We start from the raw sequence: 16,380 nt of genomic DNA on the forward strand, positions 1-16,380 counted from the left end.
CATGCAGGAAGAAATAACCTGCTTGAGTGATAATTCTCATGTGTTGCAGCAAAACTTTAACATTTGGGTTGCCATCATCTGGAATTATTGCACATTCTGAAGACAAGGCAAAGCAGCCTGAATCCACCTGTTGAAGATAGTCGCTTTCTCCACTGGTAGTCGCTTTCTCACCCTATCTAGCTAAGCACACTTGCCAGCACTTTTAGTAGGGGATTATGTGCTTATATAAAAAATGTTGGTTTTCTCAGGCCTCTGTGATCTTATTCTCCACAGGAGGCACAGACCATTGGCAGCATTTATATTAAATTTTCCAATCCTGGAGTGTTAGTTAATATAGACTTGAATGGCAGATAGGTAGGAACTAAGACTTATATTTTATTAAGCAGATACACTCCATGACATACCTATTTATTGGAATTCCCTATGCACTCCTTGGTTCTCCACACCAGTCTGCATTATTCATTCATGGTGCCAGGTGTGTATCCCTCCTGATGCAAATAGAAGCCATGTGTGAGGCACCGTGGACAGCATGTGTAAAACATTTCTTTGAAGATTTTGGCTCATTCCCTTAGTTCTCATATCATAATATAGATAAACTTGTAAGCAAGCATAAGCATGTGTAATTGGAATAATCTCATAGGGTTAAATCTGATACCTCACACGCATCATTAAAATGGACTTCCACTTGTGTCGTTGAACCTCACCTTCCTTTTCTCTCCTTTGCACCCCTCAATTTGCCCTCAAAATCTGCTCTGGAGGATTTGGGGGCCCTCTGGAACAGACTTTGAAGGGGTGTTGGTTGCTGCAGGAGGTAGGAGAGGGCAATGGTTCTGTTACACAAGCAGAAGTCCACTCCCACAATGTGGGGGCCCACCCATTTTCTTTTTCTCTTTTCCTCCTGTCTCAAAATCCTTTCCTTTGCTCTGTTTGTTTCTTCTATCAAGTTTTGGATTGGAAGCTCCTTGATTTGTCCTCTTATATCATGGAAATGCCATGCACACTGATGGTGGCAATAATAATATAATAATTAATATAGCAGCTCTGATAAACCCAGGAACCTCACCTTCCGAGCACAATTCAAAGTGTTGGTGCTGACCTTTAAAGCCCTAAACGGCCTTGGTCCAGTATATCTGAAGGAGCGTCTCCACCCCCATCGTTCTACCGGGACACTGAGGTCCAGCACCGAGGGCCTTCTGGCAGTTCCCTCGCTGCAAGAAGCCAAATTACAGGGAACCAGACAGAGGGCCTTCTCAGTAGTGGCGCCCACCCTGTGGAACACCCTCCCACCAGATGTCAAAGAGAATAACAACTACCAGACTTTCAGAAGACATCTGAAGGCAGCCCTGTTTAGGGAAGTTTTTAATGTTTGATGTATTGTAGTATTTTAATATTTTTTTGGAAGCCGCCCAGAGTGGCTGGGGAAGCCCAGCCAGATGGGCGGGGTATAAATAAATTATTATTATTATTATTATTATTATTATTATTATTATTATTATTATCATCATCATCATCATCATCATCATCATCATCATCATTATTATAAATGCTGGAGAGGTTGCACCACTATAGGTACATACCTCCACATGTGGTGGGAATGCCCCAAAATTTTACACTTTTGGACATCAGTCCTACAAGAAATATGCAAAATAACAAAACAGGTGTTAGAAGCAACTCCAGAACTGGCCCTATTGAATATTTTCCAAGACAACAACACACACTCAAAATACAAGAACTCATAAGCCACCTACTCTCAGGAGCTAGGAGCATCATAACTAGATACTGGAGGGACCTGTCAGGAGTAAACATGAACCACTGGTACCAAACCGTATGGGAAACAGCCATACTAGAAAAGCTAGCCAACAAATTGAAATTAGCACGTGGACAAACAAAAGAGGATGCCTTCAACCATGCGTGACTCCCCTTTGTTACATGCACAGCCCAACAAGACAACAACATAAACCCTCCAACAGTATACAAATTGATATGGCTAATTTGACCTCTCCCACACACAAACAGAGCTTATTGCAATCAACTGAAGTTCCCCAATCTCTCTCACCACCAACAAAAACTAGCAAATGAATCAAATGCATAACCTATCCATGTGACAGTGAAACCAACCCCCTCCCACACACACACTGTGCAAAAGAAAAAGATAATTTCTTCCCCTTCATTCTCCCACTTCTCTCTCTCCATCTTTTTCCTCGCCACAATCTCACAATGTCTGCAACAGCAATGTCTCACACCAAATGTAACTGACCTATAGATAGGACACTATGAACTGCAAACAGAGGCTTTGTATGTACCTTTGTTATCCATGAAAATATTTCAATAATATAATACCCAACCTTACTTCCAAAATGGCAATTGTATGGCTAATATAATGCATCATATTCCATAAGCATATTTCTTTATCTTTGTTATACATGCACTGTATGATTTGATACTGTGTTATTTGAAAGTGTTTCTTCTGAACAGAAGTCAGCCTTACCATCACAAAATACGCTGCTAATAGAGGTGGTTTTGATGTTTCGATTTGCTCAGCATTGGATTCTGCAATTCCTATTGTTTGTCATCTTAGCTTCCTGAATTCCTGTTCCAGATATAGCTGTTTCTTACAGTTTTCATACATTATTTCCTAAGTTATCCATTATTATTATTATTATTATTATTATTATTATTATTATTATTATTATTATTATTATCCCACCTATCTGGCTGGTGTTTTCCGGGCCACTCTAGGCAGCTTACAGCACATCTAAAAACATAAAAACCTCCCGATACAGGGCTGCCATAGAACCCATCAACCATAAAATACCAAAGTTTACAGCCAAATGAAGCAAATTACAGAAATTAAATGAAGGTGTGCATAGTTGCTCACTTTGCATAATTTTATACCTTTAGAATCTTTCTCAGTAATAATATTTATATATTTATATTGTTATTCATTAGGCAGATTGAAGCTTTAGCACAGCTACATTTTGCTTTGGAAAATGGAGGTGGCAATTGCTTCCAAAACCTTTTCTGGAGGAAGCCCTGCAAGATTGAAATCACACTGGTCAACCTCACATCCCCTTAGTCCCCAAGTAAATCCCTGTCTGCAGAGTGGATCAGAGTTCATATACAGATCAAAGCAAAGTTTCATCTTAAAACTGGTACAGCAAACTGCAGGAGTATCTAATTCAGTTACTCAGTTTGTAGTTCTAGTCTGATAATTTCCTGTTGCTGGAATGAGCAGTTTAATGAAAAGGTAGCATTCCTTTTCATTAAAATTTTGAGGAAGATCATCATGCAAGTGCTGAATACATTAAGTATTAGAATGGTGATTTTCTCTAGAATGTATTCATTGTAAATTAACACACGTCGTTTCTTTTCCTTTTTCCTTTTCTAATAACAGCATGTTTTGTACTCCTTTGTCCCTTAAATAACATTACCTTACAATTATCTTGACTGGCTTCTGTTTACAGAAATTGTAAACCAGTTGAATGCTCTGAGCAGCTTAGATGAAGATCAAGATGACTGCGTAAAGCAAGCAAATATGCTTTCAGCTAAATCAGCCAGTTCCTCTGAAGGTCTATGAGCTTTCCTCCTTCCTTTCTGTTTCTGATTGTCTGTCTGTATTTTACTCTGACCTGTTATCCCCTTGGCTTCTGTTTGTAGTTGAATGTCAGTTGTCTCTTTGTGCTTGACATCCATTGCAGTATTTTAAGTAATTTGTAGTGCAGCCAACAGATGACAGCATGACATGGGCACTGAAACTGGCTAAAATTTGCACCATAAACATACTTGTGCTCTGTATGTTTTGAAGCCTCACAGTGACATGTAAGCTGTATATAATGGGAAAATTCCAACCTTTTTAGAACGACTTCCCCCTGCCCCCAGACAATTTCTTGCAGAAAGCTTTTGCCACTGTTTAGTGGGTGAAGGCTACAGCGGACTATTTAATAAATATATGCCTGATTCTATTACTGCCACTGAGTTAGAAGCATTGGTGTGCTACAGTTTAGCTTTGCAGTAGGGATCACTGTTCCTAGAGGTTTTTGGTAGAAATACCTTGGAGAATAAAATGTTTGTTTCAAACCATGCGCAGTCCTAATTTTTGCCATACTGAAAAGTACTGTACTTGGCTTCTCAGAGCTTATAAACAAGCTTAATTTTTTGGATGAAGAGGATCAAGACGTGGCCAATTCGAGATCAAATCCATTTGTAGATCCTGATACAACAGAGCTGAATCCCTTTGGAGACCTTGATATGGAAGGTATAGAATTTTTGTATATTTTTATCGCTTATGATCTTAGGGTGGCGTTGGATGTTACAGCAAGCTCAGGGTCTCCTGCTTCTCATTTGCTGTAAGTGTTTTTGGGACTGTATGTGTATTGATAATTTGCATGTATATTGATAATCTGCTGCTGGGACCTTCTGTTTTATTAAGCCCAACTTGCTAAACCATGGCTAAGCAAATGAAGAGCAAGCATTCCTTCTATGGCCTTCCCCTGTTACATGCAACATTTGCCCCTGCTGGTGGACAAACTGAAGTTCAACCAGAGTTCACCTACAAGAGGGAACTAGTTTCAGCCAGTGCTTTTTTCTGGGGGTACTCAAGGGTGTGCAGTACTGCCACCTTTTTTCCCTAGAAGAAAAGCACGTGGTTAAAAGTGTAGCACTTGTAACAACTTCATGGTGAGTACCTTTTTTTGTTGAGTACAGTGGTACCTTGGTTCTCGAACGTAATCCGTTCTGGAAGACCGTTTTGAGTTCTGTGGGGTGTTTGCAAATTCACTTGAGAAAATTGAAAAACACACAGTTTTCAAACGCGCCTCGACTTCCGAGGCGCGTTTGAAAACAGAAGCATTTACTTCCGGGTTTTTGGCGTTCGGGTTCCGAAATGTTCGTCAACGGAGACATTCAAGAACCAAGGTACCACTGCACCTTCGTGGTGAGACACCTTTTTTCTAGAAGAGAAGCTAAGTAGTTCTGTTTGTTGCACTGCAGCAAGCCTGTGAAGGGAGGAGGTAGGGAGACAGTGTAACAGGGCTTGTCTTATGATTTAACAAATCAGGGTTTTAAATTCTGAACTTGGCCATTGTGTGGATACTGCTCTTAATTCTCACATTAAAATGTGAGTATTATTATTATTAATTTATGAATTGCGTTCTACACAATTATCTCAATACATTGTACAATAAAAACAGCAAAAAGGAGTAAAGAACACAAAATGATATATTTAAAACAAGACAAAATAGACTTTCATATATAAAAAATATAAAACATATTAATATAAAAATCCCAAAATATGAAAATCTTAGCATGACTAGGTTAGGTCCATTAATTTCAATGGATCTATTCTGAATAAAAATTAATTGAATACCATCTGTGAAAACTGAATGGGCCATATTGCTGGATAACAGATTTGTTAGTTTAGAATATTTAAGTTCACTTCCGCCTCTATTTTTATTTTATGGTATATTTTATATTTATAAATTTTTTTCAGATACTATCCTGATTGTAATGCTTAATAAGCAATCATTCTGGAAAACTGGTGACTATTAAAACATCGGTTATTACAAATTTGTGTAGATATGCATTAAGTCATTAAAAAAATCAAAAATAAAACTAATCACACATAAGAGCACCCGAGCACAATCTAGACAACTGTGCCACCATCAGAATGCACAGAATGCAGGAATGTGCAGAGTACATGCTGAACAGATAGCTCTGGAAAGTGAAAGCATACACTACAAAAAAACATAGACTACAAGTAAAATCTCACACATTCAGTTATGGTAATGGAGTTAAGCATACAGAATAAATACATCTTTCTACAATGGTTAATCAGTGTCTATTTTTAACTTCTATATATGTTTTCACTGTATGGTTTTATGTATTTTTGTTGTAAACCGCTGTGATATTTTTGGAAATAGTGGTCTATAAATATTTTTATAAATACGTAAACATAAATTTAAAAAGAAAATCTGCACATTTTACAAATGGAGGCATCCAGGGTTAAAACCAGCTCTTGTCTATGACTCCATGGCAGAGAATGCAAATACACCCATCAGCACCTCTTCTTTGTGAATTTTAGTAATTTACACACCATATACACCCAAGAAGAGTCAGAATCCATCTTTCTGTCTACATGTACACACATAACCCAGAAAAAGAGACAAAGAAAAACTCATGGCTTCCTGCTTGGCCAGCCTCACCTTACTCTTTTCTGCTGTGCATGGTGGAGTTGCAAGGCTGCCTACTTCACCACCATGCCTGTGAAAAAGAAGAACGTTCATCTCCTTCAGTTGCCCCTTTTCCTGCTGCTGCCAGGAAATTTCCTGGAAGTTTTAGGACACAATGTGAAGTTGTTGGCTCTCAGGTGCTGCAGATGTCTATAATAGTGATGTGAGGAAGAAAGGAAGGAAGACAACATGTTCATGCCTTTTCCTTCTCATTTTCTGCGACGTAAAGCACCATATTTTTCGCTCTATAAGATGCACCAGACCACAAGACACACCTAGTTTTTGGAGGAGGAAAACAATAAAAAATATATTTTGAATCTCAGAAGCCAGAACAGCAAGAGGGATCGCTGTGCAGTGAAAGCAGCAATTCCTCTTGCTCTTCTGGCTTCAGGGGTAGCTGCACAGCCTGCATTCTCTCCATAAGACGCACACACATTTCCCCTTACTTTTTAGGAGGGAAAAAGTGAGTCTTATAGAGCAAAAAATACGGTATATCTGAGCATACACATTATATCCCATCAGATATTGTGTTCTCTGGTATTGTACATTGAGAAAGGCACACCTCAACATGTGACATTACATGGTATGGGATGCAAACCACAGCATCTTGGAATGCCCTTATCCATGCTAAATGTATTTGTGCAGTCTACCCTAATTACTGGGTGTCAACATGGACACTGATAATAGAATAATAGAACTGTAGAGTTGCAAGGGACCATGAAGGTCTTCTAGTCCAACCTCTGCAACACAGAACTCTTTTGTCCTACACGGGGCTTGAGCCCACAGCCCTGAGGCTCAGAGTCTCGTGCTCTACCAACTGAGCTATCACAGTTTTGTATGATGCTTGTATGGGCTGCTCTGATGGCTACAGTAAGGCTTCCATATTTTGACGAGCAAAAAGCAGGGCACACACACAAGCGCCCCCTTTATTTATTTACTTTTTTGAAGGGGCCCCAGGAAGCGCAGCACCTCCCCCCCCCCCCAGCTGGGTTAAAAGCAAAGCTGACAGAGAGAGGCACTGCCAACTCTCATCCTCAACCCACACCTGACAGTCTCCCGCTGCCACCACCCTCCTCCTGGGTCTCGCCCTGGCAGCGGGTGGAGGAGGAGAGCTGGCAGGGAGGGAGGCCAGTGATTGCGCTCAGGAGACGCATGAAGCGCCCCCTCACAAAGCCCAACCGTCAGGGAGTGTGTGTGCCGTTTCTCTGCCTCCCCCTGCCTCCCGAGAGGCTGTTGGCGGCGCCTCATGCACCTCCTTCACTGCTGCTTCCCCCTCTTTCCTCACAAACCTGGTTTCTGCCTCAGCGCTCCCCACCAATGGGGGGGGGGTGAGGGAGAAGGGCCACTTTTCTCTCTGCTCCCTTGTGGGTCTGGCGGGGTTTGGGAGGGGGGGAAAGAAGCAGCCCACTCACGGGTCCTGCAACAACAGGGGCTGCTCCCTTGCTGTGTCCATGGCGGAGGCCGGCCGTGTGGTGCCTCTTCTTCTATAAGGAGCACGAGAGGGGGACTTGGTGGTGGGAGTGGTGAGGCAGAAAAAGAATAATTGTAATGGTGATGATGATAATAAATTAAAAATAAAGCCCAGCTCCTCTTCTTCCTCTGCCTCCTCCCTAGTAAGCTGGAGCCCCACTGCTGAGCTGAGGCGAGGCGGACAGGGCAAGTGGGGGAGCCGGTGGAGACAGCGGTGGAGGGTGGAGCCACGCTTGGCTGAGAACGAGGGGAAAGCGGGACAAGAGGCAGCTGCAAATCCAGATGCTGATTCAGTACTCTATAGTATCAAACAAAAAACCCTGGACATTTTGCAAAATTTAAAAAATCTGTCTGGACAGAAATTTTAACCCTGAGAAAGAGGACGTGTCCAGGAAAAGCCGTACATATGGCAACCCTAGGCTACAGAAAACACAGATTCAGCATAGCAAGGGAGAAAATCTGTTGTCAATACGCTTCTGAATACAGGTTGCCAGAAAGTGGAGGAGAAGAGAATGATCTTGTGCTCATGTCCACAGGCATCTGGCTGGCCCTGTGAGAACAGGGTGCTGGACTAGCTGGGCCCTTGGCCTGATCCAGCAGGCTCTTCTTAGCCTCCTATTTGTTGATTTGATTTGAGTACTGCCCTTCATCCATAGATCTCAGGGCACTTCGCAACATAAAAATACAAGATAAAAAACACAAAATATATGTTTCATGTCTTTGTGGATAATTAAATACTGTAACTCTTTGGTTAAAAAAAAGAACCTGTTTCTCCCAAACGAAAACTTTGTTTTTCTGCAAAACGTAAGGCAGCCTCACACAGCAATTCTGGGCATATTTACTCAGAAATATATCCCACTTTATTCAGTGGAGCTCACTCCCAACTAAGTGTGCCTAGGATTGCAGCCTTTAACAGTTTAAACAGCAATAGTATTTCCCTTTTAGCTTTGTTCTGGATTAGTAATACATCCCAGATTTCTGCTGTAGCTACATTTGACAGAAGGATTTAGATTAAGTAGTTAATGTTTGTAAAGACCTTTGAAGATTTAAAGGACAATATAAATGTTAAGTGTTATTACAAGGGACTTATTGTTTTACTAGCAGCTTTCTTTATGGACGTGCTTTTCTTGCATCTTACAATTTTTTTAAAATTGCTGCATCATTCTTATGTGCTCACCTCACCTCTTAGATTCCAGTGTTTAGCATTTAATCTGGAGTGGTTTTTTATTTTAAAAAAGAAACCATTTGAAATTTGAAATGGGGCAAATATAAACAACTGCATAAATAGTTAATTCATCATTTTCTTCACCATTCATTTAATAGGTGCCACTCCAGAACTATTACGGTCCATCTCTTTGTCATACTTCTATGATAAATATTAAAGTAGGATAAAAAGGTAGGATAAATTCATCTGGGGAATTGCATTATAAACAAAGCCTGCACCCCTTGAATATGCCTCTACTTTGAATTTCTGGCCTCTGCCACCTCCATTGTAAACTAACAGGGAGTGGCAGGCGCTGGCCAGAATTTTTTAGAAATTGAAAAATTTTGTGTTTTTAAAATGGACAGTATAATCTGTGAGTTTCGATCTGTCATGCCAAAAATTGGGTAAAGTCAAGTTTTGTCCATCATCCTGATTCAAAATGGTGTCTAGCAGCTAAACATCAACAAAGACCCCTGCCTTCACCTTGGGTACCCTGAGTTTGGGTGAGTTTAAGCAACAGTATCTCAATAGGTGGCTCTTGACAGATAACAATATTGAAATAACAAGCAGACAGTTATTTTCACAAAATATATACTAGCTAGAATTCTACCTTCAGAAGCAACTTAGTTAAGACAGAATGAACAATATAAGGGTTGAGTTTGTTTGATCCTAGGAGTTGAGTTTGTTTGATCCTAGGAGATTCTTGGAGTAGATCATTTATAGGTTCTTCCATATACAGCTGGTGGGCTGCTGATGGGCTGCTTGGTGGGTCTCAGGTTGTGCAGCCCTGACTTCTGCCATCAGACATTTCTCAAGAAAACTAAAGTATTTTTTTGCATTGTTGTGGTGCACCTGTTTGCATATTATTGATTCTTCAGAGTGGCTAGTTCTGGGTCACTGGCCTTGGACAATTTTGCACTTGGATTAAAACTCTAAGTGAACACCCAATTCTATTTTTAAAATCCCCACAAAAATGGAATCTTAAAACAGGAAAATGGTTCTCCAGCTGGAATCTGCCCAGTGGAGTGAGTGATTCATCTTATGGGCCCTTGGTGTCATCTATGTTGTGTCTGGAGAGCTTAATTGCTATCCTCCTATGTCATTGATTCTGTGAGACTGTCATGCCAATCCTGGTAAGTTTTCTTTAGTAGCTTTTTCTGTACTCCACGAGTTACCAAGATGTTAACTTCTTCATCTAATCTAACCATTTCTCATAAGGCTTTATTTATCTAGAGAACCATGTAAAAATACTTACCTTATCCTACTTATAACACCTTTATGAATGCTAAATAATTTGAAACTGTTTAAATGTGGATAGGGATAGAAATGTGGATAGGGATAGAAATGTGTTGGTCTCCATGACAGAGTGGGAAATCTTTCCATATGAAACAACAAAAAATTATGTTGCTTTCTATAGAAACAGATATTAATGTAGCTTCATCTTCAAAACAAGAAGAATCCTACTATGATGATGACGATGAATACAACCCTTTCAAGGATGAGGAGGTTGCAGAGTATGTGAATCCTTTTGATGAGGCAGACCCTGAAATAGAAATGCTAGCACCCGTCAAAGACTTTCCTCCTCAACCAGCAAAAAGAAAAAATATACGGCCTGTGGACATGAGCAAATACCTCTATGCTGACACATCAAAAACAGATGAAGAGGAGCTAGATGAGTAAGTACATAACTTATTTGAAGCAGTATTTGGGCATCAGTTGGGATTTTAGCACAAAGCCTTAGGGCATAAATTATTCAAACCTGGTTATTCTTCTACAAGGCATAGGAAGAGTTCCTCCACTTAGAGAACATGAATATATTTCATCTGGTTTCATGCATTTTATTGCTATTTACAGTCAGCTTCCTTTTTTTGCTGGGATCTAAATCACTGGTTTTCATGCAGAATAATAAACTTTTCAGGGAGGTGCAAATGCTGCAAATGTTCAGGATGAACCGATTCTCAGTTCTGTCTGCAGCATCTGCAGTTGACTAATAGCCACCTTCAGATAGGGGAGAAGATTGTTGAAGCTATTCTGTATTGAACGGTAGCCTCCAGGGCAGTGGAAGCAAAGGAAGGCAGGGTAGTGGGTAGATCTTTCAGGGTAGTGGGTAGATGCTTTCCAACATTGTAATATATCATCAGCTAAACTTTGCAATATGGTGGTATATTACGATGTCAGAAAGGAGGCGGGGAGGAAAAAGCAGTTGCCGGCCACGAAGACTATTAGCATCACCATACACAGTTCCTGTCAAGACTGGACAGAGTGCATCAGCTGAGGCACCATGGAGCCGTCAGCCTCCCCAGAACCATCAGCCGTGGCTCATCCCGATGATCTCTCGCTGCACAAGTGGCAGCTACGGGGAGCCACTGTTCCACCTTTGGGTGTGCCATTTCCTGCCCTCCGCTCTGGAGATTCCTCAAGCAGGTACTTTTTGTATTTGTCCCTGGCAGGTAAATGGAAACGTGGCGCTTGCGCCTCCCCCCACGTCTCACCTGAACTTTCAGGCTCAGGAGGCGCAAGCTGCCTTTGCAGGCTGCCGGGTGTCAGGATGCTGCCAGCGGCTCCCGGCTTAGTAACTCCCAGCCCAGTTAAGTAGAAGGACAAGGGAAAGTTTCTTACAGTCCTTCTTGCAGAGAGAGGCTATAGAACCCAGCATCTTGGATAATGGCAGTGTCCCGAGTGAATCTCCAGCCCCCTTCTCTCCCACTTCCTCATTTGTCATGCTTCATCATCATCTCCATGGGTGCCGCTTAGTGCCCTCTGTCTTCGAGCTCTTTGCTCTCCTACTTTTAAGGCTCGCCAGGTTCTGGGAGATGGTAGGTCTGGGATTCTTTCTAATGATAACGTGTCAGCCAGCTGCTGCTCTGGCTCTCACATTATTTCCCAACTTTCCCCCTCATCTGCCTCTGAGCTGCAACATCCCGCAAACCACTGTTGTACATCTATACTGTCTTCCGCTTCCTCCTCCCTGGAAGGGTCTGGATGGGGTGGTGGTCTCCACCATTCCTCCTCCTCTGCCCAGTCCCTGACACTGGGTGGGCATTGTGGCGCTCTGGGGATTCTCAATACATTGATCAGAAATTATAAAATCGCTCTCATGCCTAGTAGTGGGAAGGACTCCTAGCTATTATGAATAAAAGAATGCTCCTCTTACTGCAGGGGTGGGCAACTTCCAGCCCACAGGGCTAATCAGGCCCTGTTTGGCCTGCTAGGCTGCTTTCCCAAAACCATGCCCATGTGTCCCACACCTGACATCATATGCAGTGTCATGTGTGGGGCATTGTGAGGGCTAGCTGAGTCAGGACAAGGACGATCCCTTGGAGGGCTTCAAGGGAGTTTGGTGGGGGGCTCTGCCAGAGGGAAGCTCCTAGCCGAAATCCAGAGTGGAGGCTTGCTATCCTGTTTCCCTGTCACCATCAATCCCATAGTGAGCTCTCTTGCCCCAGCCAATCCCACTGGATCCTCTTGCTTGGAGGAACCACTCATGAGTGAGCACGTCCTGTTATAGCCAGAGGTTGGCAGCAATCTACAGTCTCTTTGCAGGAGTTTGAGACACACCCATCTCCCAAGTCCAGGAGAAGAGAAGAGAGTGCCTGCAGAAATGCCCCCTACCCAGCCCCTTCAGTATTTAAGGCAGAAAGGGAGGGAGCCAAGGGTTGGATCAACTTTCCATGGCTCTGAGCTAGCTAGGAAACCTACATTGTTTAGCAGAGGGATTACCAATGCCTGAATTGCAAAGTAACAACTCAGGGATTAGCAACATGTATCGCCTGAAGTGCCTGAAGTACAACAATTATAATCTTTAGAAAGAATTCTGCACCTAATCTCAGTTCTTTGGAAGCTGGGAGCCAGGACAGGTGGGTAGAGACTTAAAAGTGTGTTTCCAGTTGTTCATTGGCAAGGAAGGAAGTCTGTCATAGCTGATCAGCTGATTGACAGAGCAAGCCTACTGAATTGGTTGCTCTACAGAGTTTCCCATGGAGAGCTCCTTAGCGCAGCCAATCCCTGCAGAAAGTAGGGCTTGAAGCCACTGCCTATCAGCTGATAGGTGGTAACTTCATTCCTCACTTGACTCTGATTTTCTGTAATACAAACAAATTGATTTGTCATCTGATATCACAGTAGCCTGTTTGGCCAGGGTCCAGCCTGCCAGCCTGTTTTCCTCAGCACTCTCCAAGGGTGGTCAGAGAGAGGCTTCCATGGGCAGTGGATTCCACAAGATTAGAACATCTATAGAGGAGGCCCTGCTGCACCATCCCAATAAGGGCAGCTGTGAGTTTGCATTGGTGAGGGGGCTGCCCACTTTTTTATATATGACTTCTCCCACCGCTTACTAGTCCCCAAATCCACAGCCTTGTATAAAAATTATTTTTATTGAAGTACTCATCAATTTAATCATGTGAACAAGATTTGAATATGCAAAATGTAAGACTAAAACATCAAGGAATAATTATTAATATAAGAAGAGATCAACTAACTATAAGTACAGAATTGACAGCATCTTCAAAAGGTGCATAGCTTTTGATTTTCAGGTATTGAAATGCAGTACAGTGGTGCCTCGCAAGACGAAATTAATCCGTTCTGCGAGTCTCTTCGTCTTGCGGTTTTTTCGTCTTGCAAAACACGGCTATTAGCGGCTATTAGCGGCTTAGCAGCTTTAAGAAAAAGGAAACAAACTCGCAAGAACTCGCAAGACGTTTCGTCTTGCAAAGCAAGCCCATAGGGAAATTCGTCTTGCAGAACGACTCAAAAAACGGAAAACCCTTTCGTCTAGCGAGTTTTTCGTCTTGCGAGGCATTCGTCTTGCGGGGCACCACTGTACAGTATTTCTGGAGAACATTCAGTAGCCCTTGTAAGTTCATTTGGGCCTGTCTTACTCATAGTGCACCATAAACTGCCCAACAGTTAAAAAAAAAGTATTGCATTGTTCAGAATTTTAGAGGGTAGAACTGTCTACAGATAAGATCCAATCTATTTATAAGATGCTTGTGTTATCACCAAATTACAGTTGTGAGTGGAAGCTCAATTGAGCTAAGACTGTTAGCAGGCGATTCCCTAGACCAGATGAACAGAAGGTTGTCCGATCTTGATGGGGTTATACTCCATCTGAAGGAGCAGGTACATAGCTTGGGGGTACTTCTGGATCCACTGATGTCACTTGAGGCTCAGGCGGCTTCAGTGATGCAGAGTGCCTTACTTCAGCTTCAGCTGGTGACCCAGCTGCACCCTGTCTGGACCAGGATAACCTTACTTCTGTTGTCTATGTTCTGATAACATCTAGGTTAGATTACTGCAAAGTGTTATACATGGGGCTGCCTCTGAATACAGTTCAGAAACTTCAGCTGGTGCAGGTTCAGCTGCCAGGTTGCTCACCGGAACAAGACATATAACGCCAGTCCTGGTGCAACTGCACTGGCTGCCCATTAGTTTCTGGGTTCAATTCAGAGTGCTGGTTTGGGCCTATAAAGCCTTAAGTGGCTCAGGACCAGAATACCTCATAGACCACCTCTCCTCATATGAGCTGACCTGGACACTGCAATTATCATCTGAGGACCTTCTTCATATGCCTCCTCCATGAGAGGTCCAGAAGGTGACAACACAAGAATGAACCTTTTCTGCAGTGGCTCCCCATTTGTGGCATTCTCTCCCCAGGGAGGCCTTCATTGCGTATCTTTAGGCATTAGGTGAAAACATTCCTCTTTCCCCAGGCCTTTGGCTAATTAAACAATCTATGGCCTTTTTGACTAAGGAGGGGGGTTGTTGTTTTGTTTGTTACTATGTTGTGTATTTTAGTGTTTTTATACTGTAAAACTGTGATTCTCGGCTAAAGGCGGTATATGAATTTATGATTTGCAGTCACTGTTCTTATATTGCATACATTTAAGCTCTGATTGACTAGTCATACACTTTCCTTTTTGCATTTCATTGCTATTTAACTCAAACATTTACACCTCCCCCCTTGCACCAATGTGTAAATGAACTGAGGGCTACACTTCCTGAATCCAATCTAGTGAACTTTAGTCCATGAAATTTGTTGATCCTTAAGGTGCCAGAAGACTCTTTGTTGTTTCAGATAAAGCCTTGTATCACTGATAAATAAACAGAAAAGCTGGAGAGCAAATATTTAAAGGTGCAGGTTTTTAAAGAAAGAACTCCCCTACTTTTCTTTTCAGTAGGTAATGACCGGTTTTCAGTAACCTTTAGTCGGTGTTTGTAAGTGATCCTCAGGTCAGAGTCTTGGGCCTTTGTGTCTGTGGAAGTGTGCGTGTATGTGTTGGTCGTGGCATGATGGTCCTTGCAGAATTTTGTAATCTTGCTGATAATGTAATATGAAAAAAGCTGGTGTGGGCTGTTACAAAAGAGGGTGTGAAGGAATTACACAATAATATTCATGCTTTGGAATAGTGGATGCCAAAGCATTTAAAGGTCTGGTCAGTGTGAGCTCCCGTTGCTCGGTCCCAGCTCCTGCCCACCTAGCAGTTCGAAAGCACGTCAGAATGTAAGTAGATAAATAGGTACTGCTCCAGCGGGAAGGGAAACGGCGTTTCTGTGCGCTGCTCTGGTTCACCAGAAGCGGCTTAGTCATGCTGGCCACATGGCCCGGAAGCTGTACGCCGGCTCCCTCGGCCAATAAAGCGAGATGAGCGCCGCAACCCCAGAGTCGGCCACGACTGGACCTAATGGTCAGGGGTCCCTTTAGCTTTACCTTTTCTTTGTTGCTCTATTCATATAATTTGTTTGATTTTTTTTTTACCTACTATTCATTTCAAGGTGATTATATTTGAGTACTTTAAAATAAGGTTACCAGATTTTTCAATGAATCCGAGGACACTTTTCAACTTCAGTCAAATTCAGTGGATTTTGTCTGGGAACTGCTTTGTAAATCCAGGGACTGTCCCCGGGAAATGGGGACGTCTGGTAACCTTACTTTAAAATGTAAACCAAGTCTTCCTTTTTAAGATATTGATCAGATTTATTCTGCACTTTTTTCTGTGCAGGTTTTTTTAAACCCTGTGTTCCCAAATGCTAGCACATTTCACATATATAAGCACACTAAAATGACAGCAAATACAATAAAATACATTGCCATAGATGCAGACATGACAGATTAAAAAAACAAAAACCAACCCTTCAAATGAAAACAAGAAGCTGACAGTATAAAAGAAAATTATCAGCTGATAGAAAGCAGCAACAAATAGACTTTCACTGGTCTATTTTAATAATTTTAATAAAAAAAACCTTTGAGAAGTTTTTTTACAATCAAGAGGTACATACATTTTATACTTACTGTCATACAATAGTTGTTCTAATTGATTAGAGCAAAATGGTAGATTTGAAAATTTTGTTGGAAAAGCAAATGTATAGCTTTTATGTCCTCCTGACTGTTTTTGGGTATGTGTGTCTGGAGTCTTGAGATGGAATTCCTGTAAGAGAAAGAGCAGTAAGTCCTGAAGTTAGGCTATTTGTGCAAAGTGCTCT

The 16,380-nt window shown here is 42.0% G+C and overlaps 1 protein-coding gene across 9 annotated transcripts in view; it reads left to right on the plus strand.

Moving 5' to 3' along the window:
• EHBP1 (EH domain binding protein 1) overlaps positions 1 to 16,380 on the plus strand; it is a 277,994-nt gene that overhangs the window by 102,377 nt on the left and 159,237 nt on the right. For 5 of the 9 annotated variants that reach the window (XM_028721911.2, XM_077926576.1, XM_077926573.1 and 2 more), the window contains 3 exons: positions 3,465 to 3,569; positions 4,133 to 4,255; positions 10,319 to 10,577. In XM_028721911.2, coding sequence (XP_028577744.2) covers positions 3,465 to 3,569; positions 4,133 to 4,255; positions 10,319 to 10,577 — 487 coding nt within the window. The remainder of the gene's footprint in view (positions 1 to 3,464; positions 3,570 to 4,132; positions 4,256 to 10,318; positions 10,578 to 16,380) is intronic. The other 4 variants (XM_077926575.1, XM_077926579.1, XM_077926580.1 and 1 more) reach the window with 2 other exon arrangements.

This window comes from Podarcis muralis, chromosome 3, assembly GCF_964188315.1.
Source record: "Podarcis muralis chromosome 3, rPodMur119.hap1.1, whole genome shotgun sequence".
In the NCBI taxonomy this organism is placed as follows: Eukaryota; Metazoa; Chordata; class Lepidosauria; order Squamata; family Lacertidae; genus Podarcis; species Podarcis muralis.